Source organism: Sus scrofa, chromosome 1 (genome assembly GCF_054392235.1).
Source record: "Sus scrofa isolate SSC_HxYL_T2T_F1_AM1 chromosome 1, Sscrofa_HxYL_maternal_Yorkshire_Landrace_v2.0, whole genome shotgun sequence".
In the NCBI taxonomy this organism is placed as follows: domain Eukaryota; kingdom Metazoa; phylum Chordata; class Mammalia; order Artiodactyla; family Suidae; genus Sus; species Sus scrofa.
Window position 1 is genome coordinate 44,165,875 of NC_139383.1, and position 23,754 is coordinate 44,189,628.

Consider the following 23,754-nt stretch of genomic DNA (forward strand, 5'->3'; position numbering starts at 1 on the left):
CTGAAATCAACATCCTTCCTTCAAAAGCAATGGTCCTTTGATTTTTCCATTTGTTTCAATTAACACCATAATGTACCCAGTCACTTGGGCTTAAAATTTTAGGAATCATTTCATTTCTACTCTAGCTTTTACTTCTATTATTAAAGTGCTACTATACCTGCAAGTATACTTAGTAATGGGTGCTCATGAGAAAATTTGTAGGATATTCTTCCTAAGAACCAGAATTTAAGTATTTTAAGGCTCCTAAGTCTCTCCTTTATTTTAAATCAAGGGTCTACAACTATAGTCCAGGAGCCCACATTGTTTTCGTAAACAAGGTTTTATGAGAACACTGTCACACACATACTGCCTGTAGCTGTTTAGCTACACTAGCAAGTGTTTAGCTGAGCAGAGAACAGTAGTTCCAAGAGACTGAAGTGTTTTACTCTGGCCCTTTATACCAAGTGTGCCAAACCCTGCTTTAAATAAGCAACTTCATTCTCACAATGTATTCTCTCAGAATTTATACTATGGCCTCTTCACCTGTCTTTTTACCTCATTCTTGCCCAACTACAGTACACAGCTGCCAAACATCTTCCAAAATCATCATTCCCACACATTCCACAGGCTCAATAATTTCCTACTGCCTGTTTGAACAATTATACACATTCCTTATGCTGGTATTTAAAGCCTTCCCCATGTTGACACCTCCAGACTATCTGATTTCACCTTATACTACTCTGTGCTGGTGTGGTCAGTTCCCTCTTTCTTTAAAATGTGATGTTTATGCCCTGCGCCCCAACCCTCCAGCTTTTTTCCCCTACATTTCCCACCTTTTCTCTAATTACAAAAATTCTACCCATTTTACATACTCTGGATCAAGTCACATCTTTTCTGTAGACTCAACAACTCTGACCCACAGTTATCTCTCACTCCTGATCTCCTATTAGTTTCACCACCAATCACTGAACAACCACACACTCCCTTTTGTCTGAGTCATTTATACAGATTTTGATTTTATCACTGATACTGTGACATAGCTTAGGGGAAAAAAATCCAGTATTACAAAATTTTTTTTTTTTTTTTTTGGTCTTTCTGCCATTTCTTGGGCCGCTCCCCAGGCTAGGAGTTTAATCAGAGCTGTAGCCGCCAGCCTACACCAGAGCCACAGCAAGGCAGGATCTGAGCCGTGTCTGCAACCTACACCACAGCTCACGGCAACGTCAGATCCCCAACCCACTGAGCAAGGCCAGGGACCGAACCCGCAACCTCATGGTTCCTAGTCGGATTCGCTAACCACTGCGCCACGACGGGAACTCCCAAGTATTACAATTTTTTGTGAATTCTAAGCACATCTTATACAGGGCTAGGTTCAAGAAACACTCATTGGATTGAACCAAAGACAGTACACTTTTAATTACTTACACGATCTCAGTCAACCTGATGTGCCAGGGTAGAAAGCCTAGTGTGCTGTCCACAGGACCAAACTTCAATACTAAATCAGGATCAGGGAAACCATTTGAACCTTGGAAAGAAAGAAAGATAGATGAACTTAATGCACATTGTTTACCAAAAAATAACTGAGGGCAAAATCAGTTCATCAAATTGGTTTCTTATGCTTTGAATATCTGTTCTCTTCAGAAGCATTATTTGTACATTCTAACCCCTATTCCATGGCCCAAAATACACCTTTGACATCTATATTATTTCCAAAAGTGGAAGTTTTCTCTAAAGGCCATTTAACTGGATTGATTACCTGATAAAAAGGGTTACCCAACTCCCTTGCTAAACCCTACAGGTAGCCCCCAAATCCTTTCTTTCGACTGAAGTATTCTCTTGGCATCCTGGGACCTGCACTGCTTTAATGACTCAAATAGTATTCTGGACACAGAACCAAGTAATTGCAGAGATGAAAAGCAACTTAAAAAGTTAATCTACTCTTGGAGTGCCCATTGTGACTCAGTGGGTTAAGTACCACCCAACATAGTGTCCATGAGGATAGAGGTTTGATCCCTGGCCTCGCTCAGTGGGTTAAGGATCTGGCATTGCTATGGCTGTGGGGTAGGCCGGCAGCTGCAGCTCCAATTTGATCCCTAGCCTGGGAACTTCCATATGCTGTAGGTGCAGCCATAAAAAGGGGGAAAAAAAATAAGTTATCTACTCTTCTTCCTTCCCCATGCTCCCATTTTGCAGCTAAGGACCCAAAAAGACCAACTCCCAGCTACATAGTGCAAATGTTCTCAGTGCTCTCCAGAGCCCAAACACCCTCGGAGCAGTAAAGGAGGCTGTATGACTGCCTCAAACTAGGTATATTTTGCTTTACAAACTGGTTTCCATATGAGATCTGACTTAAGAGAAAAAGGAGATAAACAATACTTCAACTACTTTAAAGTAAAATCTGAAACCATAAAATAATCACTGGCATAACAGAAAAGATGCTATAATCCAGAAGACCCAGGTTCTAAGAGTTTCTGATAACCTCAGTTCAGCCACTAAATTTCTGATAACAGGATCTTTCCAGGGCTTAGTTCCTTCATTTGTTAAATAAGGAGACTGGATCAGACAAGCCCCTCCAGAGGTAATAAAGAATTATTTCCACAACAAAGTCTCTTAAAGGTCTATGTTGGCAGAGTGAATGGACTAAATAGAAGAACACATATTCCTATACTTGCTAAGCAAATCCTCTTTAGTACAAAAAAAAAAAAGTGAAGAAGGTACTTCTGCTTAACAGTGGTGTGAAGTGGTGAATGAATCCTCCCCAAAATAACTAGATAAAAGCAGTCACTTAAGAGCACTGGATATTAGACAGAGCAGATAATTATCATTTAAAAAACAAAACACCAGGAAGGTCCCTTGTGGCACAGTGGGTTAAAGATCCAGCACTGTGCAACCGTGGTCCAGGTTCCATCCCTGGCCCAGGAATTTCCACATGTTGTGGGTGCTGCCAACTCCCCCACCAAAAAAAAAAAAAAAAAAAAAAAAAAAACCCAAATATAAACAAACAAAACCAGCCAGAGCTTCAGGTACGAACTATAAGTCTTCTGGCCTTGCTGCCTGGGAATGTGCCCAACCCTCACATCTCTACCCTCATCAACTAAACGGAACAATAGTTTTACCAGCAGAGAACTGAATGCAAAGCAGATCTGCTGCCTGCAACCAAAAGATCTGGACTCAATTTGGAGGTCGTGGGCAAGAGGGAGGGGGCAATGGTGAAAACGTGTGGTTTTGCCAGATAAAGGGGCAAAGTCAAAAGAAAACAAATGAGGAAAACCCACAGCTTTGTTAATCTTGAGATTGTGGCTCTCATTAGGGTGAGCAATATAATGGCAGGAAAATTAACAGGGAGATGCTGGAAACACTGGTTCAGATGAGCTCTCTACATATTCAGGCTAACTGGGAACCTACCACATGCAAGGGAAGAAGGAGGGCAGAGTGGACAGCACAGCAAGAAAGCCTAGTGGAAGCCTAGCCAAGGAGACCTGAGAACTCATTCGATGTACTCTCCAACATCACACAGAGATCTTCAAAGTCTTACAAACTTAAGGTGTTTGAGTACAATCAGCAGTAAACCACTGACTGACACATGCAGGCACAGAATGCCGGAATAAGGATAAAATTAAAAACAGAAAAACTGAGCAGAGACAGCAGTAGTGATCTTTATTTATAGATAATATGATCCTGTATTTAGAAAATCCTGACTCTGCAGAAACAGCTACTAAAACTAAGTTTTATTTAGCAAGGCTGCAGGATACAAAATTAATATTAAAAAACAACAACTATTTTCATGTATTATCAACAATCTGAAAATAAAATTAAGAAAATAATCCAACAATCACATCAAAAAGAATAAAATCCTTAGGAATAACTGAACAAAAGTAGAAACTGTATTTCCTAAGATTATAAAATATTGTGAACAAGAAAATTAGGACCCAAATAAATGGAGAGATATACTATGTTCATTGATGGAAGATTCCATATTGTGAAGATGGCAATTCTCCCCAAAGTGAGCTAGAGATTCAACCCAATCCCTATTAAAACAATTTGTTTTTTTAACTGACAAATTGATCTTAAAACGTATATGAAAACGTAAAGGACCCTGAGTGGCTAAAACATTGACAAAGATAATCAAAGTTCAAAGATTTACTACTTGATTTCAAAGCTTATTTGGGTACATTGCAGTGATCAAGAGATTGTAGCATTTTAAGAAGACACATATAGACCAACAGAATAGAAAAGTGTCCAGAAATAAACTCATAGATTCATAATAAACTGATTTCCAATAAAGGAGCCATGTTAATTGAAGGAAGAAAATACAGTCCTTTCAACAAGTACTGTTGGAAAAATAACTGGTATCCTTTACCTCACACCATTCACAAAAATTAAATTAAAATGGATTACAGACTTAAATGTAACAGCTAAAGCTATAAAAAATTCTAGAAGAAAATGCAAGAAAAAATACTTGTGACTTTGGATTAGGCAAACATTTCTTAGATATGACACCAAAATGCATGATCCAGAAATGAAAAAAACTGAAAAATTGGATTTCATAAAAATTAAACTTTAAACTAAGACAAACACATTAAAAATAGGGAAATATTTGTAGACACTTCACCAAAGACATATAAATGACAAATTGACATATGAAAAAATGTTTAGTATCATTAGTCATTAGAAAAATGTGAATTAGAAGCACAATGAGATGCTATTACACATCCATTAAAAATGCCTAAAATGAAGAAAAAAAAAAAGACAATACTATGCCTTGCCAAGATATGGAGAATCTAGAACCCTCTACATTTCTGGATACATAAAATGGTACAGCCTCTTTGGAAAACAGTTTGGTAGTTTCTTAAAAGTTAAACACTCACCACACACATCAAGCAATTCCATTTTAAGTTAACTACCCAAGAGAAAGGAAAACACGTCTACACAAAAATTTGTATGCAAATGGTCACAAAAGCATTATTCAAACAAACCAAATATATACCAACTGATGAATGGATAAACAAAATGTGGTATATCCATAAAATAGAATACTATTCACCAATCAAAAATAAACCACTAATACATGCAACATGGATGAACCTCAAAAATAATGTGCTGAGTAAACAGAGCATGAGATAAAGATTATGTATTATATGATCACATTTATACAAAACTTCTAGAAAAGGCTAAAGTATAATCAGAAAGCAGACTAGTAATTGCCTCATGTTGGTGGCAGGAGCCAGCATTAACTATTGTCACAAAGTAACTTCTGGTGGCCACAATATTCAGAGGGTTTGCTTCTATCAGATTAGTGATTTAACTGTGTACATTTTAATTTATCATGGGTCTACAACCCCTGCAGTTAACACTTGGTTTCCACAGGGTATCTGAGGGACTACTTTGGGTTCCTGCATCACTTTTAGGACATCCTCAAAACTACTCTCTGGTTGGGGCCTCACAGGCCAGGACATAGTCAACACCCCAGTAACCTCTGCCTAGAGAACCCCTACGACGTCTACTTTAAGCCTATTCATCCTGAATAGAGTTAGGCAATGACAGAGTAGAGAACAGGAAAATAGAGTAAAAAGTAGTATTCAATGAGAGTAGGGAGTTAGTGAGACCAAGAGGCCAGAGAGGGACTCTGCTCTTTTTTCTTTTTTTGTCTTTTTGCCATTTCTTGGGCCACTCCCGTGGTATATGGAGGTTCCCAGGCTAGCGGTGGAATCAGAGCTATAGCTGCCAGCCTACAACAGAGCCACAGCAATGCAGGATTCGAGCCGAGTCTGCGACCTACACTACAGACCACGGCAACGCCAGATCATTAACCCACTGAGCAAGGGCAGGGATCAAACCCGCAACCTCATGGTTCCTAGTCGGATTCATTAACTACTGCGCCACAAGGAGAACAGATGAATGCAACCTCTTTTTTTTTTTTTTTTTTTTTTTGCTTTTTGCCATTTCTTGGACCGCTCCTGCAGCATATGGAGGTTCCCATGCTTGGGGTCGAATCGGAGCTGTAGTTTCCGGCCTATGCCACAGCCACAGCGACACGGGATCTGAGCCACGTCTGCAATCTACACCACAGCTCAGGGCAATGCCGGATCCTTAACCTACTGAGTAAGGCCAGGGATCGAACTCGCAACTTCATGGTTCCTAGTCGGATTCGTTAACCACTGAGCCATGACGGGAACTCGAGGGACTGTGCTCTTTAACCGACATGTATCAAAGCAAAAGAAACAAAGACAGGAGAGTTATATAAATGACTGAGCTGGAAAATGGATGATTAATAAGGTAAATGAATAATTTATGTGAACGAATGAAATATAGAGGTCTGAAACTGTAGGGCTATAGAAGCTATCAATGGAAACGAATTTGTTAGAAATACTGTCTTTCTTCAAAACGATCAGTGATAATGCTAGTAGTAAGCAGAAGGACCATAAAGTTAAGGCAAAAAGTTCCTAGGGGGACTCTAGAGAGAATAAGCAAAATAAAGGCTTTTATAAACAACTGAAGAAAAATAAAATATGTTATATCTGGTATAACATGACCCATATAGTGGTACTATTGTTGTAACACAATGGAAGACTAAAAAGTCACAGATGACAGTAGTATTATATTCTTGGGATTGCTTCCTAAATACCTATTAAGGTCAAACCTAATTTCAAACTTAATAAAGAGTTCAAACTAAAAAAAGGAATGCTGTATGTCAATTACATCTCACTAAAACTATAAAAAAAAAATAAGTTTTTTTTAATAAGGGAGGAGGAAGCAGGAGTTTTATTTTTAAGAATATTCACCACTCTCCCCAAAATCCTTTTAGGTGCTCTCCTTTACCAATAATTCCTTGTGCAAGTGAACTGCCTACAAATTTATCTCAAAACTTTCACATATGGGTCTCTTAACTACAGAAACATAACAGGCATAATGACAACAACAACAAAATCAGGCTTTATGGTGTGAATGAAACTTAGATATTCTCCTTCATACTGTACCCTTGTGGGACAGACCTAAAAACAAACATACATGACTTACTAAGCAAACTGTCTAACATATCTACATCCAAATCTGTGGATTTCTTTTGCTGCTGGGCTACTAACTGGCAAAAGTCTTGAGCAGCTCTCACAATATCTGCTTTTCCGTCTTCTGGGGACAGCACCTTCACTGCCGACTGGCAATTTAAAACTGGAGGAAGAAACAAACAAGGTATTAAAATAAGATACCCTCGTCCAGATACATGTCAAAATCAGTTTCAAAAAATACTCAATTCAGACTAAAATAAAGGTACAGTTCTTATAGTAAATAAGAATAGTTTGAGCCCTTCAATTTTAGTTATCACAACATACTTAGCTACTCTCTGCTGAAAGAAACCACATTAACATTTGTTTGTGTATTTACATATAGCCTTCTTTTCAAAATGACCATGTATCTGTGAAGAAATCCTCTAGAAAACAGAAATTTTAGTTACAGGGTAATGTACAATTTCCATTCACCTAAAATGCCAACAACAATTATAATGCAGTTAGCAATAACACAAGATAGAAGACAAAAATGAAGACTAGAAAAAAAATGTGCTTCAATGGCATATAAATTGTCTATGGTACACACATCCACCTTATCAAATTCTGATTCTATGGAGATATTTTACAATTGATAGGATGCTAGGAAACTGATAGCAATGCCTGATTCTTATCTATAGACATGCAATGCTTTTGTCTGGCAGAGATTCAATTATGTTCATCCCATAGAAAAACAAGTTTTGCCTCTATTTACATATTTATTTCAATATTTCTCATCTATATATGTCCATTCTTTGGATTCTGTTTGAACTGGTTATAAAATCTACCTGGTTCCTGGTTGTTTAAGAGTTAAATAGTTGCCACAAGCTGTGGTGTAGGTCACAGATGCAACTGGGATCTGATGTTGCTGTTGCTGTGCTGTGGCTGGCAGCTACAGCTCCAATTCAACCCCTAGCCTGGGAACTTCCATATGCCGCAGATGTGGCCCCCAAAAAACAACAAAAAAAAGTTAAATAAAATCTTTAAACTTGTGTTTACTTTTTAGTATCTATGAAAGTCATGATTTTATCTTTTTATGCAAATTATCTTTTAACAAGATGAAGAAAGGAAAATCTGAATCTGATGATTAAAGATGACGACAACACTGGTAGTTCCCACTGTGGCACAGTGAAAATGAATCTGACTAGTATTCATGAGGATGCAGGTTTGATCCCTGGCCTCACTCAGTGGGTCAGGGATCTAGCGTTGCTGTGGCTGTGGCATCAGCCGGCAGCTGTAGCTCCAATTTGACCCCTACCCTAGGAACTTCCACATGCCCTGGGTGCAGCCCTAAAAAGCAAAAAAAAAAAAGATGATAATAACAACAAAGACTAACAGAGCAAAACAAATAAATGAGTAGCAGAATTTGCCTTGAAACCCAAAATATATCTGCATTATGTCAGATATTCAACTTTATACTCATGCTTACCTTGATCATCTTTATCATTACTATTCGAAAACTCTGGTGAGTATTTGGAACAATCTAAGCCCAGAAGTTCCTGCTGCTGTTTTAAAATTTCATCCATCAATCTTGAATTGTTTCTTTTGAAAATACCTTAAAAAGGAAAAAATGGTGAATATCAACTAGGTTAATTTATTCTCCTCAATAGCTAATGGATGCTTATTGTGAAAACAACAAATTCCAAATGAAGCAGTGATGACTAATCCTAAACTACAATCTAAAAGGAAAACATGACAACAAAACTTTGTTATTACAAGAGTCTAGCTTCAGGCTAAAGCCAAAAAACAGACAAGGATAACATCTATGTGTTAATATGAGCATGAGAGAGAAAATTTTTTTTTTCTTTTTAGGGCCACACCTGCAGCATATGGAAGTTCCTGGGCTAGGAGCTGAATCACAGCTGCAGCTGCCAGCCTACACAACAGCCACAGAAACATGGGACCCAAGTCTGAAACCTATACCACAGCCCACAGCAATGCAGGACCCTTAACTCACTGAGCGAAGCCCGGGATTGACCCTACATCCTCATGGATACCACTCAGGTTCTTAACCTGCTGAACAGTGATGGGAACTCTGAGAGAAATTTTAAGAGACCATTTACTTGACATCTTTATTTACAGATTAAAAAACTGAGACACAAGTGTAAGACAAGACTCCTAAAGGACCTGTATAGGAAGTTGTAAACTGCAGAAGTGGCCCAAAGCCTCTGTCTTCCTTTCTTCCAGTCTAATGTAATTTCCTTACAGATTTACTCTGTGCACACAACACTATTACCTCAACTTGATGTTATCTTTTATGGTAAGAAGAAATAATACGATTTAATAAAAAGCAGAGAAGAGATAAAAGAATTGAAACCAAAATTTAGTAAATTCAAATAAAGCATGAAAATATACTACATAAAACTGTTTTTGATCCTCCAACCATACACAGAATAGTTAAAACTTTAACTACTATCATATCACTGAGAAAGATGAAGGACCTATGTGACATACATTTAATATGAAGCTAAGCTCTAATTAAAACAATCCAGCTATTTTCAGAGAAGCCAGCTTTCTAGTGGCCATTGCCTTTTTGACCTTTAATCAAGTGTGCCTTCTCTGAACTCTCGGTCAGATCTGCCTTTTAAAACAGTTCAAAGATTACCTGGGAGAGAGAACATAATAAATATACGTAAAATAGTACAGAATCTGCTGAATCTGCCATATACATATATAGTGTCAACTTGGTTGTGTATGTGTGATAGCAGTACAAATATAAAAGCAGTCTTCTCTGGTAGGGAAAAGCTTTGTAAAACAAGTAAGACTTTGAAGTTCCCCTGTGGCACAGCAGGTTAAGGACTGGGTGTTGTTGTGGTGGTGGCAACTTCCGCAGAGGTTCATTCCTGACCTAAGAGCCAGGAATGCCATGGGTGTGGCCAGAAAAACAAAAACAAAGAAGCAAACATAAAACAAGACTTAAGCTGAGCTGACCTTAGAAAGTTAGAAGAAAATAGAGAAGATAGAAGGTGAAAATGCTTAAGAAAAAAGACAATGAATTCTCAAAAGTCAGAGAAACTGGTACAAATGATTTGATAAAAGAGATAAGGGGAGTTCCTGTTGTGGTGTGGAAACAAATCCGACTAGTATCTACGAGGATTCAGGTTCCAGCCCTGGCCTCGCTCAGTGGGTTAAGGATCTGGCATTGCTGTTAGCCATGGTGTAGGTCGCAGACACAGCTTGGATCCTGAGTTGCTCTTGGCTGTGGCATAGGCTGGCAGCTGCAGCTCCAATTCGACCCCTAGCCTGGGAAGTTCCATGTTCCACAGGTGTGCCCCTAAAAAGAAAAAGAAAAAAAAAAAAAGAAAGAAAAAGATAGGCCTAATTTTATTCCCTTTTGCCTACCCAGTGGGTAACGGGAAATTTCTGAGCAATGTGGAAATTTTTATCTTTAGGAAAACCAACCTGCCAACAATACAGATAAGGCCAGGCAACAAACTACTACAGTCGTCCACACATAATTTGATAAAGCAATGGGAAAAAACTCACTACAAAGGAAGAGCTGAGAGAATAAAGAACAAGATTTGATTAGAGGCAAACACAGAAAATTCCACAGCTTTAATCCTGGCTAACAGAAAATAACATTTTTTTAAAGTAGGGAAATTCTACAAAGAGTTAAGGTTTGAAGGAAGAGACAAGTTTAGTTTTAGACAGCTGATGATAAAATATTTAAGTGGGGGTTATTGTAAAAGCAATTAAAAGACACGTGGAAATGAGGCCACATAAGCACCATGTGGGGAGGGCTCTAACCCTAACTGTTTTGCTTACCAGAGGCTACCACAGTCCCTGGCACAAAACAGACACTCAATAAATAAATGTCTACAGAAAGACAATGACAGGTCAGAGACCAACAGGGGGATTAGGAAAGGACACTTTTAGGTAAGTGACATTTCATCCAGCTCGTGAAGAATTAAGAGATTTTACAGGTGTGGGGCTGAAAAGGTAACATCACAAAAGACAGAGAATCCTCAAGGTAAGAGCCACACACAAACAAATGATAAATAAGATCTCCAAAGGCAAAGAAGAGCAGAGGGCTAAGGGTGGGCCAATCATAGATTGGAAATATTAAAGTGAACATTTTGTAATGCCCATATCCAGAGTAAGACTAAAAAAAATATATATATATACATATATATATATGTATATATATATATATACACACATATATATACACTCTCAAATAAAAGAAAAAAGGAAAGTGATTAATATTGGAAGCTATCTGAACAACAATGTTTGGAATAGTAATAGCTGTGTAGTAATATAAATATGTAGGGTATAATAGCTATCCTCAAGTCAATCATAACATTCATACATATGATACAAAAACATACAGCCCTCTTTCTGTCCATGTGCTCCTCCTTCTCTGATTCTAGTCACTCACAGGACTTTAAAACCACTCAAGGCCAGGGTAAGATAAACGAGGCAAAACGGAGGGGGATGATTACAAAAAAAAAAAACCAGTAATTAAGATTAATAATAACTTGATGTAATATCTTTAAGGACTTAAAAATTAATGCAAAACATCCATGAGGAACAAAACAGCATCAACATTTGCTTCCTAACATTTTGAGTTCATTCAAATATCTAATCCTACCTTGAATTTCTATAAGCATCTGAAAAGGAACCAACCTAAAGCTTGGCAGCTTATCTCTTAAAGCTAGCTCTCAAAATGCTATATTACATCATGTATAAAACAAAACAAAACAAAACAGCACTTAAGGGAAAAGCCCAGAAAAAAACAGACATTAAGAGAACAGTAAGTATATGGTTGACAAGACAATAGGTGATTTAAAATCATAACTGTTGTAAAGGTTTCCATAATTAAAAAACAAAACATAGCCCTTCTTTTTGTTCTATTTCTAATAAAGGCATCACTACCTGCCCAGTCACCTAGGCATCCTCTCTACTCTCCAACATTATTACCACCACCCTCAATGCCCTATTCGATGCTAAACCCTTTACTCTTCTACAGCAATGTTTCCTGTACCCATTTCCTTTTGTCCATTGTCCCCACTGTTTCAAGCAATAGTTGTCGTCTTTATAGTATTACAACTACCTTCTAATGGGTCTTCCTGCCCCTTCTACGATGTATCACTAGATTAACTACCAGACTGGTCTTCTCTGGGTACATCCTGGCAGAATCCAACTTTAATACCTTTAGTGGCTTCCAAAATGATTAATGTATTAAGACCAAACTGCTTAGATCAGCGTTAACACTTTAGCCCATACTTCCACACTTGGTAGGTATAACACATGTTTATGAAATAAACAAATCTATCAATTTCTCTATACTCTATGCTTAGCAAATCAGATTACCTTACATTGCCCCCCCAAACACATCAAGTGACTCCAACCTTCAACTTTTGTTACTTCCCCAAGCCCACACCTGTAAAATTCTAATTCTTTACAGGCCAGCTGAAATGTCACTTACCTTCAAGAAGCCTTTCTGAATCCCCCAGCCAGATATACCCAATTCCTCCTCTGGCTCACCTCACTCCCTCCAAATACACACCCTGTTCAAACTCCTTATTAAACCAGTATTTTACTTTTTATTAGGTATAGTTAATTCCTTCACTCCCAACGAACAGTAATCTTACTTATGAACTTAGGTCTTACTCATCACTTTCCCCCAAGGCACCTTCCACCCTGCATAAGTTCAATGTTTATTTAGTAAACTGACTTATCAGTGCACAAAATGCCACTCAACAACAACAAGACCTAAATGGACACGTCACTGAATGGAATTTTTAAGAAGTTTCCAGGAACCTTTCACAATAAAAGGAGACACTTCCTTACTGCACACAAGTAGAAATTCTGTTTAAAAGGAAAAATGTTATACAGAGGCACCATTACAAAGTACCTTTCATGAAGAAGACTTTCATAAAGTTATTTTAAACTGAACCTTTGTCTTGGCTGATTTGGATGAAGAGACAAAATTTAAAAGTATCGTTTCTGAGTTCTCTTGTGGCACAGCAGGTTAAGGATTCAGTGTTGTCACCAATACCTGATACCTCACAGCCTGACCCCCATCTAGAAATCTCATTATACTATACGGTACTTATCTCACTCATAAACAGTATTCTCAGCCTACCATTTTCAAGATTCAAAGCCTACAATACACATTTCACATGATACACAAAAAATGCAACAAGATACAATAATGTCTTTGACTGAGAGGCAATTTCCTCTACACAATATCATGATATATATGGAGAGTCTTTTTCTCATATCATAAATTCATCTTGTTTACCTTCAAAGAATGTAAACTAATGCCAAAACAATGTAAGCAAAGAAACTATAGGGAGTTCCCGTCGTGGCGCAGTGGTTAACGAATCTGACTAGGAACCATGAGGTTGCGGGTTCGATCCCTGGCCTTGCTCAGTGGGTTAAGGATCTCACGTAGCCGTGAGCTGTGGTGCAGGTCAAAGACGAGGCTCGGATCCCACGTTGCTGTGGCTCTGGTGTAGGGTGGCAGCTACAGCTCCGATTAGACCCCTAGCCTGGGAACCTCCCATGTGCTGCGGGAGCGGCCCAAGAAATGGCAAAAAGACCAAAAAAAAAAAAAAAAAAGAAACTATAACAAAAGACAGTGTATGCAGAAGGAAGCTGAGATTGCATTCACTTAGAAATAACTAATCTAAGGGAGAAAAATTAGCAAATATAATTATAAATTTGAATTATAAACTCCGATTAGACCCCAGCCTGGGAACCTCCATATGCCATGGGTGTGGCCCTAGAAAAAAGGCAAAAAGACAATAAATAAATAAATTTGAATTATAAATTTGAGAAAATTATATCATAATTTTTATATTATAGAATTATATAATAATGAACTTCAAGAATTATTTTACCCCATCCTTTTACAAATGAGGAAATAGACTCAGAAAGGTCAAGCAATTGTCCTCAGTCAAGTGTCTAAGACTTTAGAACGAAATCCAGGTCTCCTGGCTTCTAATTATCCAGTTCAAAAACTATTTGTAATGCTGATAAATGATGCTAAATCCACCTTACTATGAAATATTTAATTTCCTTCCCACAAAAGTTAAACTTCACAAAATAAAGCTGATCTTTTTACAAATGAGCAGAAATCTTTTGAAAAAAAAGATAGAAGGAACATAAGAAACACAAGGGCACACATACAGCATAAAACTCTAGGACATCCCAACTTTTAGAAGTGGAGCAAACAAGCCAGACATACAACTCAGAAGGAATAATGAGACAAGAAGAAATCTGACCATACGCGATATCATGGAAACCAGGAGAGAAAATATTTCAGAGAGTAGAATTAAATATGCCCTATCCACAAATTAGATTATATAATGTATTCGGTATATAAAGACCTTATTGGAGTCTTTATTAGTTAAAATGTTTTAGAATCACAAGTTTCAATATTCAATCTACCCTAACACTCAACTACATACACATTAACTGGGTAGTAATGCCATGATATAATACTTTTTTTAAATTAAGGGAACCAAGTAACAAGGAGTTTAATTAAATAGGTATTCAATCAGCAAATCTTATCTGTATCTCCTAAAAACTGCTTTTAAAATTTATATGAAATGAATAATCAACTGAGACAAAATACATGTTTAATAATTCTCCTTTTAATCCGAAATTCAAATTTTTAATGTTTATTCCTTCCCTTCTATACAAACAGATTTTTATTTCTTTAGTCTTTTTAGGGCCGCACCATGACATATGGAGGTTCCCAGGCTAGGGGTTGAATCGAAGCTACAGCTGCCGGCCTACACCACGGCCACAGCAACTCGGGATCCGAGCCATGTCTGTGACCTACACCCCAGCTCACAGCAACACTGGATCCTTAACCCACTGAGAGAGGCCAGGGATCAAACCTGTGTCCTCATGGATATTAGTCGCTAAGCTATGATGGGAACTCCAGAAACAGATTTTTAAATATCTAATAAGTATTCACAAGAGAAAGAAAAAGAAGACAAATGAGATACACGCTGAACCAATCTCTTCTGTTGCAAAGCATCTCACCAGCTAAAGCACTAAAGTAATACTTTTTTATAAATAAATGCCCAATATTCAAAATACTCTACTTTCCTTCTTTTTAAACTAGACGCCTAAATAAGTTACCTAGCGGTTATCCTCATAGATACTATTAGAGGCAATTATGATACTATTAGAGGCAATTTTCAAAGAACACATATACTTATGGAACAATTATTTTTTAGAAAAATCTACCAATAAAATTTTATATGACTGAAGTAGTCATAACAAAATAAATCTTAAAAGCCATTAAACAATTTATAACAGAGAGAGCCCCAGGACACCTCACAGATCAACACTTACACTGGAATGAGCATGTTGTAGCAAAGGATGGTGTGGTGGTGGCCCAGCATAATGGGTCATGTGCTAGGTTTTGAGTCCCAGCTCTTCAGCAGGAGAGATGTGTAAAACGAACAAGCCATGTGGGCTTTCTTAGCCTCTGGCTGCACATTTTTTAAAATGAGATTATCTGCACAGATTCTGCTTACCTGACAGGGAAATACAAAGCAGAAGTGCCATAAAATTAAATTTAGTTGGTTAAAAAATTAAAGTGTGTCCAATGACTCCCAGGGTAAACATTTATATTAGTGTATTAGTGGTGTGAAGAAATTTTCTCTTTGCCTTTACATATCTTTTACAAATTATTTCTATCACCTATAGATAAGTACCACTTTACCAAGGCTATAGGATAACCCAACATAATCAGGAATAGTACTAAAAGTGACCATACTGTGCTTACATTCTCTTATAAATGGAAGTTAGTATAGCATTATGGTTAAATACAAAAGCTTTGAAATAAAATCTGGTTCAAATTCTAGACCTGCCCCTTACTATATATTATATGGGTTCTTGGCTTTCTAAGTCTCAGTTTCTTGCCTAGTAAAAAGTACTAGGATTTAATGCACTTCCTTGCATACCATCTGGCACACAGTAAAAGTAACAGAGAATAGAGAGTTCCCAACATGGCTCAGTAGTGAACGAACCCAACTAGTATCCATGACTGTGCGGGATTGATCCCTGGCCTCATTCAGTGGGCTGGGGATCTGGCATCGCCGTGAGCTATGGTGTAGGTCCCAGACGCAGCTTGGATCCCACATTGCCATGGCTGTGGTGTAGGCCAGCAGCTGTGGGTCTGATTCGACACCTACTTTGGGAACTTCCATATGCCTCAGATGCAGCCCTAAAAAGCAAAAAAAAAAAAAAAAAAAAAAGGTAACAAAGAATAACTATTACTATTAACTAAAGCTTTGTTTTCATACATAAATCCAATACTATGGTTAAATACACGGGTACTCAGCGAATGAGGTCATTTCAAAAGCAGGATACAGCTTTTTCAAAGACACAGCAAAACTGGGGGTGGAACAGTGAAGTGAGGTTACCTAAAAGGTGAGAGTAAGAATCGGTATAAAAGGATCTGCGATTAGCCCTTTGGTAGAAAAAGGAGAGGACATCCCAGGATTTAAAATAAATGAGAAATTTTGTACTGTATTTGAAATGTACTATACAAAGGTGAAGATTAGAAACAGAATGTTTCTGGAGTTTCCACTGTGGCTCAGTGGGTTAAGGACCTGAAGTAGTCTCTGAGAGGATGTGGGTTCAATTCCTGGCCCTGCTCAGTGTGTTAAGGACCTGGTGTTGCCACAAGCTGCAGTGAATGTTGCCGACGTGGCTCAGATCTGGCATTGCTGTGGCTGTGGCACAGGCCGGCAGCTGCAGCTCTGATTCAACTCCTAGCCTGAGAACTTCCATATGCTGTGGATGCAGCCCTAAAAAGGAAAAAAAATTAGAAAGAATCAATGATAGTCTTCTGCTAGGTAAACAGCCATTTGCTAAGAAAAGGAGAAGAGGAAACACCAGGAGGGAACATCAAGTAACCTCATATGGATGCAACAAAAGGTATATAAAATAATGAGAAACAGACTGGGAAGGCTGGGAGTACACTGGGCAGATCTTTTTAATGCTAGTGTGAGAAATCTGTACCCAAAAACCATTTAAGACACCTAGTACAGATTTATGACTACAGAAAAAAACAAGAAAGAGAAGAAAACAAGAGAATTCTTTTGTCTTGTTGCAAAAACCTCACATAGAAGGCAATGTCTTATTCTGGATCACTCCAATTTATAGTAAGTAACATTAAGACAACCCTCCCCTCCAAGATTATACTCATTGTGAAAAGGAACATGAAAGATGAATGAATAATTTGATGTAATAAAAGTAGTAGGCTCTCCTTTCATTTGTGTTAGGTCAAACTTTAATGTACAAATGTACCATGTAAGTAGCTTAACAAAAATAGAGATCTCATGTCCCACTCCCCTAATTTGGCCTAATCCATAATTGTGTTGAATATGAATTTTTTTAATAAACACCCCCAAAGACTCATTAACAGATGGTACAGAGACCATATTTTGAAAAATACTGCCCTATATAGCAAGGTTCCCAGAATGGCACCGATACAGCTGGGCAACATGAACACGTTCTACCACTGAAGATAACAAAACATATCCAGCTAACCTGGATCCAGGCATACTTCAAGTGAGACCCAGGCAAGCACAGCACCCTGAAGCTATAGCGCCAAAAGCCCCAAACTCCTTACCAGCCCAATTACAGTTGTTTCTTAGACTATAATAATGTAGACAAAATAGCCAAATCTCCATATGAGAATTCTGAGCTCAAAAAAAAATTTTTTTTTGGGGGGGAGTCTTTTTAGGGCCACAGGTGCAACACATGGACGTTCCCAGGCTAGGAGTTGAATCAGAGCTGTAGCTACTGGCCTGCACAACCACAGCAATGCAGGATCCGAGCCACGCTTGCGACCTATAACCACAGCTCACAGCAACGCTGGATCCTTACTTAACCCACTGAGCAAGGCCAGGGATCAAAACTACATCTTCATGGATACTAGTCAGATTCGTTTCTGCTGAGCCACGACAGGAACTCCTCAAGAAATTCTTGAGAGGAGTTCCTACGATGGCTCAGCAGGTTAAGAATCCAGCATAGGATCCACGAGGATGTGGGTTCAATCCCTGGCTTCACTCAGTGGGTTAAGGATCTGGAATTGCAGCAAGCTGTGGCACAGGCCACGGATGTGGCTCAGACATGGCATTGCCACAGTTATGATGTAGCCAGCCGCTGCAGCTCCAATTCAACACCTAACCAGGTAACTTCCATGTGCCACAAATGCGGCTATTAAAAAAAAAAAAAAAAAAAAAAAAAAAAAAAAAAAAAGTAATTCCTGAGAAAATAATTCCATTGTCTAACAGAGGAAAGAATTACTGGCAGAAATTCTCGATTTTTCTTTTTTTGTCTTTTTAGGGTGGCACCCATGGCATATGGAGGCTCCCAGGCTAGGGGTTGAATCAGAGCTGTAGCTGCCGGCCTACAACACAGCCACATCAACGCCAGATCCAAGCAGGCTAGGGGTCGAATGGGAGCTGTAGCTGCCGGCCTATACCACAGCCACAGCAACACCAGATCCAAGCAGCGTCTGTGATCTACACCACAGCTCAGGGCAACACGGGATCCCCAACCCAATGATTGAGGCCAGGAATTGAACCCACGTCTTCATGGATACTAGTCAGGTTCATTAACTGCTGAGCCATGAAGGGAACTCCCAGAAATTTTTGATTCTAGTCAAGAAATATTGCAGGTAAACGAAAATTAAAAAGATCACTTTGGAGTTCCCGTCGTGGCGCAGTGGTTAACGAATCCGACTAGGAACCATGAGCTTGCGGGTTCGATCCCTGGCCTTGCTCAGTGGGTTAACGATCCGGCGTTGCCGTGAGCTGTGGTGTAGGTTGCAGACGCGGCTCGGATCACGAGTTGCTGTGGCTCTGGCGTAGGCCGGTGGCTACAGCTCCGATTCAACCCCTAGCCTGGGAACCTCCATATGCTGCGGGAGCGGCCCAAGAAATAGCAACAACAACAACAACAACAAAAAGACAAAAAAGACAAAAAAAATAAAATAAAAAAAAAAAATAAAAAGATCACTTTGCTGGCAGAGTCAAACCAAAGTAAACATCAATGGATGTTTTAGTCTAAGTATTAAATATAATCTAGATCCAACTATAATTAGAATGAATATGGATTTAAATGCAAATCTGGGGGTGAAGGGGTACAAGACAGGGAAAAATGTAAGGTGGTACAGCAGCTCATCTCCAACATGGCTGCCTGTACTTTCTCAGGCCAAGAGAATACAGCAGAAGTAACACTGCATGATTTCCTAAGCTTTGGCCTTTGAAGAAGTCTTGGGAACTTGGGGACTGTAAAAGAAGTGCAACTACTCCAGGGCCACTATTAAATGAGAAGACTAGCCAGCCATGTGAAGTCACGGGACCAAACTGTCCCCATCTACTCCAGCCACCACAAATCAGGAATTAAATGCATGGTGAGAAATCTTTATGTCCCAGCTACTACTAACTATAATCCTTATGACTAGAACTGACACCAACTGCCCCTGAATTGGTGGGCACATAAATGGTTATTTTAAAACACTATGCTTTAGGGAGTTCCCGTCGTGGCGCAGTGGTTAACGAATCCGACTAGGAACCACGAGGTTGCGGGTTCGGTCCCTGCCCTTGCTCAGTGGGTTAACGATCCGGCGTTGCCGTGAGCTGCGGTGTAGGTTGCAGATGCGGCTCGGATCCCGCGTTGCTGTGGCTCTGGCGTAGGCCAGCGGCTACAGCTCCGATAAGACCCCTAGCCTGGGAACCTCCATATGCCGCGGGAGCGGCCCAAGAAATGGCAAAAAGACAAAAAAAAAAAAAAAAAACAAACAAAAAAAAACCACTATGCTTTAGGGTGGGCCACAAGGCAAGAGATAACCAGAACAGTTGCCTAAGCCTCATCCTACCTCATTTCTCAACTTTCCATTACGTAATTACCTATTATATTTACTTACACCAACACACTACTCAGGGCTACTATTCAAACTATTCTAATAGGAACGCTTGAACAACAGCATTGGGCAATTTCCCATTCTCTCTGTCACAGGAGCGCACGTGCACACACACACACACGTGCACACACACACACACAGAAACCTATACTATTTATGTTAATCCAATTTCTACCTATTTTTGCAAAGCCACTTTCTTCTTTACTATGGACATATGAGGACAACTCTGCTCCTCAGGGATTTTTCTTTCTCTCCTTAAATAAATTTTTAGTAGCCATCCCTAACTTGAGCATAAACTCCTAACTTGAGTGCAATTTTTTGTACTTCTTGGTATCCCAGTGCTTCGTATTACAATAGGTACTCAATAAATGTGGCATTTAAGAGTATGTCAACAAGGGTTTTAAAATAAGTTAAATATTTACATAGAAATAGGCTTAAGTGAAAGTTTGGGAAAACTGAATATAGCTTAAGTATCTACAGTTCCCCTGAAAAAGGAAAATTTCTCTCACATCCACAGGGCTTGCTCCCTCATCTCTTTCAAGTTGATCCTCAGAAGTCACTGATGCTTTCTTTGGCAACTCTACTTAAAACTTCACCCCGGGAGTTCCGTTCGTGGCTCAGGGAAAATGAATCTGACTAGCATCCATGAGGATGCATGTTCAATCCCTGGCCTTGCTCAGTGAGTTAAGAATCTGGCGTTGCCCTGAGCTATGATGTAGGCCACAGACGTAGCTTCAATCCCTAGTTGCTGTGGCTGTGGTGTAGGCTGGCAGCTACAGCCCTGATTCGACCCCTAGCCTGGGAACCTCTACATGTTACAACTGTGGCCCTAAAAAGACCAAAAAATAAATAAAATAAAATTCACCCCTACTCCACCACTGATTTTCAAAATTCCTCTCCCATTCTCCTGCTTTATTTTTCCTCATTGCATTCTGGTCTAATACATTTTAGTCATTTATAATATTTGTCAGATTTCCACTAAAATGTAAGTTCCATGAGCACAGAATTTTTTCTTTTTCACTGCTGCACCCTCATGCCTGGAACAGTATCTGATACTTAATAGATGCCCAATTATCAACAGTAAAACAAATGCATCAACCAATCAAAACCAAGAATCAGTAAATTGAAAGACTCTTATTTCAAACAAGGAAATTAAAAATCCCTTAGCCCTTACAAAAAGAATTAAAATTGCTTTTACAGTAGAACACAAAATGCTGTGAACCTGCACCGATAATGTTCCCTAAAACTCCTTTCGGTTATCACTCAATATCTGATTAGCTTGACTTCTTCCTTTTCATTACCAATCATTTTTCTTTTTGTGCTATGACATAGGATATTTCTGAATCACATCAGCAATTCAGGAACAAGAGTTAGAGGAACAAGAAAGTGTGGCAATATTATAATCTGTGTTAGGAGGCACAGTCACCAAGTGAAACTATATTTATCTATTCATTTTCCTTCCCTACCAAAAGGTTAAAAAAATCACCACCGGGACATAACTGATTCACTTAAAAGTCAATTCACCACACTACTCAATGGCTTTAATTAATTCCCATTTCTGCTTCGCTTATTTCCCCGCCCAGACAGTATTTCTTAAGCAAAGATTGTGTCACCTCTTAACAGTCTTGTGATTTCTACTGGTCTGTCAAGTTCTTTGTCAAGTTTCATAAAAGGTCAGCCCCTGAGTGTATTTACTTTACCTTACAAGGTAAATTATCACTTGATGATGACAGGCTACTTAGTCATCATATTCCTTGCTGGCTGCAAGGAAGGTGAAAAGTCAACCAAAGATTACTCTAATACCCTCTAAGAATTACTATCTGACCTCAATCTAACCTAACAAAACCTCACACTTACACCTGCCTATCTGACAAAGATTTAAAGATTAAAAACCAAATTGCAAAGCACACCAGTAACTTATTGAACAAAAACTAAAACATTAGTTTTCCTTCTTTCATACCAATACTCCTAAATCACTCTTCCCTCTTAGGAATTTCCAGTGCTTTCAGGATTTAACTGAAACCCAAGCTAACATTCAGAGCCTTCCCCAGCCTTATCTCCTACTCATTCTTTCAATGTCTGGCTTAAATCTCCTCTCCTCTCCATTAACTTCTCAAGTTCCTCCATTCAGAATTTCTCTTCCCCCTTCTCACAGCAGTTACTCACTCCTAACATTTATTACTGAGCATGCCACTCATGTGAGTGTGTGTCTACTCCCCACAAGTCTAGAGTCCTTGGAATTAAATGTAAGAATCTCAAGCAGATGCCAAGCACTGTGGTTTAGATTTGTAGCTTCCCCATAAATGTTGAATTTTTGTAGCTGCAGAAATTCCCTATGGTGAAAATTTTCTCAACTAAAACTTATGGGAGGACAATTACTGTGTCAAGTACTGCCTTGGCCACTAGAGATCGAGGATCCCACATCATCCCAGACCTCTGATGACAGAAAGTGACCACTTTCCTTTCTTCTTATCCAGTCTCCCACGTACTTTTCATAAGCCCACTTCAAATGCCACCTGTCCCCAACCACTGAGCTTAGACATAAATCCTCCTCAGCTTGCTGTGATTTACCAACAGTGCCTTGAGCTTCTCTGAAGAACCACATCGGTGTAACAAAAAGCTAAAACTGAGGAAAAGCACAGACTGGCTAAAATTTCAATCCTATTACTACCTTTCTAACTTTGGTCAAATCAGTGAGTTCTGTTGATTTCGGCTCCCTCAGTTGTGAAACAAGGGTATACAAACATTACCCACCTTCTTGAGACGTTATAACGAATAAGAAATATTTTTAAATACACAGAAAGCGACTGAAAGCGAATCAGGGACTTAATAGGTGTGCAATTAAGCCTATTTCCCTTCCTCGAAAGCGCTAGCACCCTAATTTGCCCTTAAGAGTTTCGGAACAGGTAAACTCGCGGAGCCGGGAGAACTGCGGTGAACGGCGCGCCCCAAGTACACCTGCGGGAGGTGCGGTCCCTGTGGCCACAGACGCCCCGGCATCGCCACTCCAGGCCTCACCTTGGTGGTCGTAGACGCTAATGTAAGAGATGCCCACGGCCATACACCACACCACGAGGCTTGCGATGTCCGAGAAGCTGGGCTCCTGCTCCTCCTCGGTGATCACCAGGCCCATGTGCACAGGCAGCTTCTCCAGAGAACGGCAGTCCGCGCGCCAGCGTAGTCGTGGGTGGGCGGCGGCCGAGGCCGACCCCCCTCGTGGATGCCGGTGGTGACGGCGGTTCCGGCCGACAGCCGGGGGCTTGCGGAGCGTGAAGCCGAGCGGCGCTAGGACCGCGGCGGAGGCGGCGCGACAGCAACGCCGCCAGATCCAGTTCCAGGTGCCGAACCGAACGCGGAGCCAGGAGGTGAGCGTGCGGTGCAGGCAGAGCAGAGCGTGCAGCACCCGCCACACCAACTCGTACAGCCCCGTCATACTCTCGTGGCGCCCGGGCGTCCTCCCTTCTCCCTCCCACACCCGCGGCGCGACCGCTTTTTATCCGGCCCTGCGGCCGGCGCGGGCCATTGCTCCGCGTTCCCCGCCCCCCGCAGCCGAACCCCTTTCTACTGCCAACACCTCATCTCGCCCCCGCCGCCATCTTCCTCCTACCTCGGCAGCCCCGCCCCAGCTAGTACATGGACAGTTCTGATTGGTCGGCGTGGAACTCTGACGCGGCCTCTAGGTCGGAGGATGTGGCCTAGCCTGACGACTGGAGGGAGGGCGTGCGCCTGCGAACTAGATGGGCGGAGGACGGACAGCGCCCCCTACAAGTGTGGAGGGTGAGGAGCAGGATCCCACCCTCCCCCTCCCGAGCGGGTCTTCTTAGTTGG

At 40.0% G+C, this 23,754-nt stretch overlaps 1 protein-coding gene across 4 annotated transcripts in view; it reads right to left on the bottom strand.

Moving 5' to 3' along the window:
* The window catches only part of NUS1 (NUS1 dehydrodolichyl diphosphate synthase subunit), a 29,924-nt gene extending 6,370 nt beyond the window's left edge, over positions 1-23,554 (bottom strand). Inside the window, exons 1-4 of one of the 4 annotated variants that reach the window (XR_014804857.1) lie at positions 22,945-23,554; positions 8,449-8,574; positions 7,062-7,146; positions 1,405-1,504 (exon numbers count right to left, since the gene is read on the bottom strand). Coding sequence is in view for 2 of the 4 variants with exons in the window: in XM_001928072.8 (XP_001928107.4) it covers positions 1,405-1,504; positions 6,997-7,146; positions 8,449-8,574; positions 22,945-23,359 (791 nt within the window). In the remaining 2 variants the exon portion in view is untranslated. Of the gene's footprint in view, positions 1-1,404; positions 1,505-6,996; positions 7,937-8,277; positions 8,575-22,944 lie in introns of those variants that run through there. The other 3 variants (XM_001928072.8, XR_014804864.1, XM_084958223.1) reach the window with 3 other exon arrangements.
* Between the last annotated feature and the right edge of the window lie 200 nt (positions 23,555-23,754).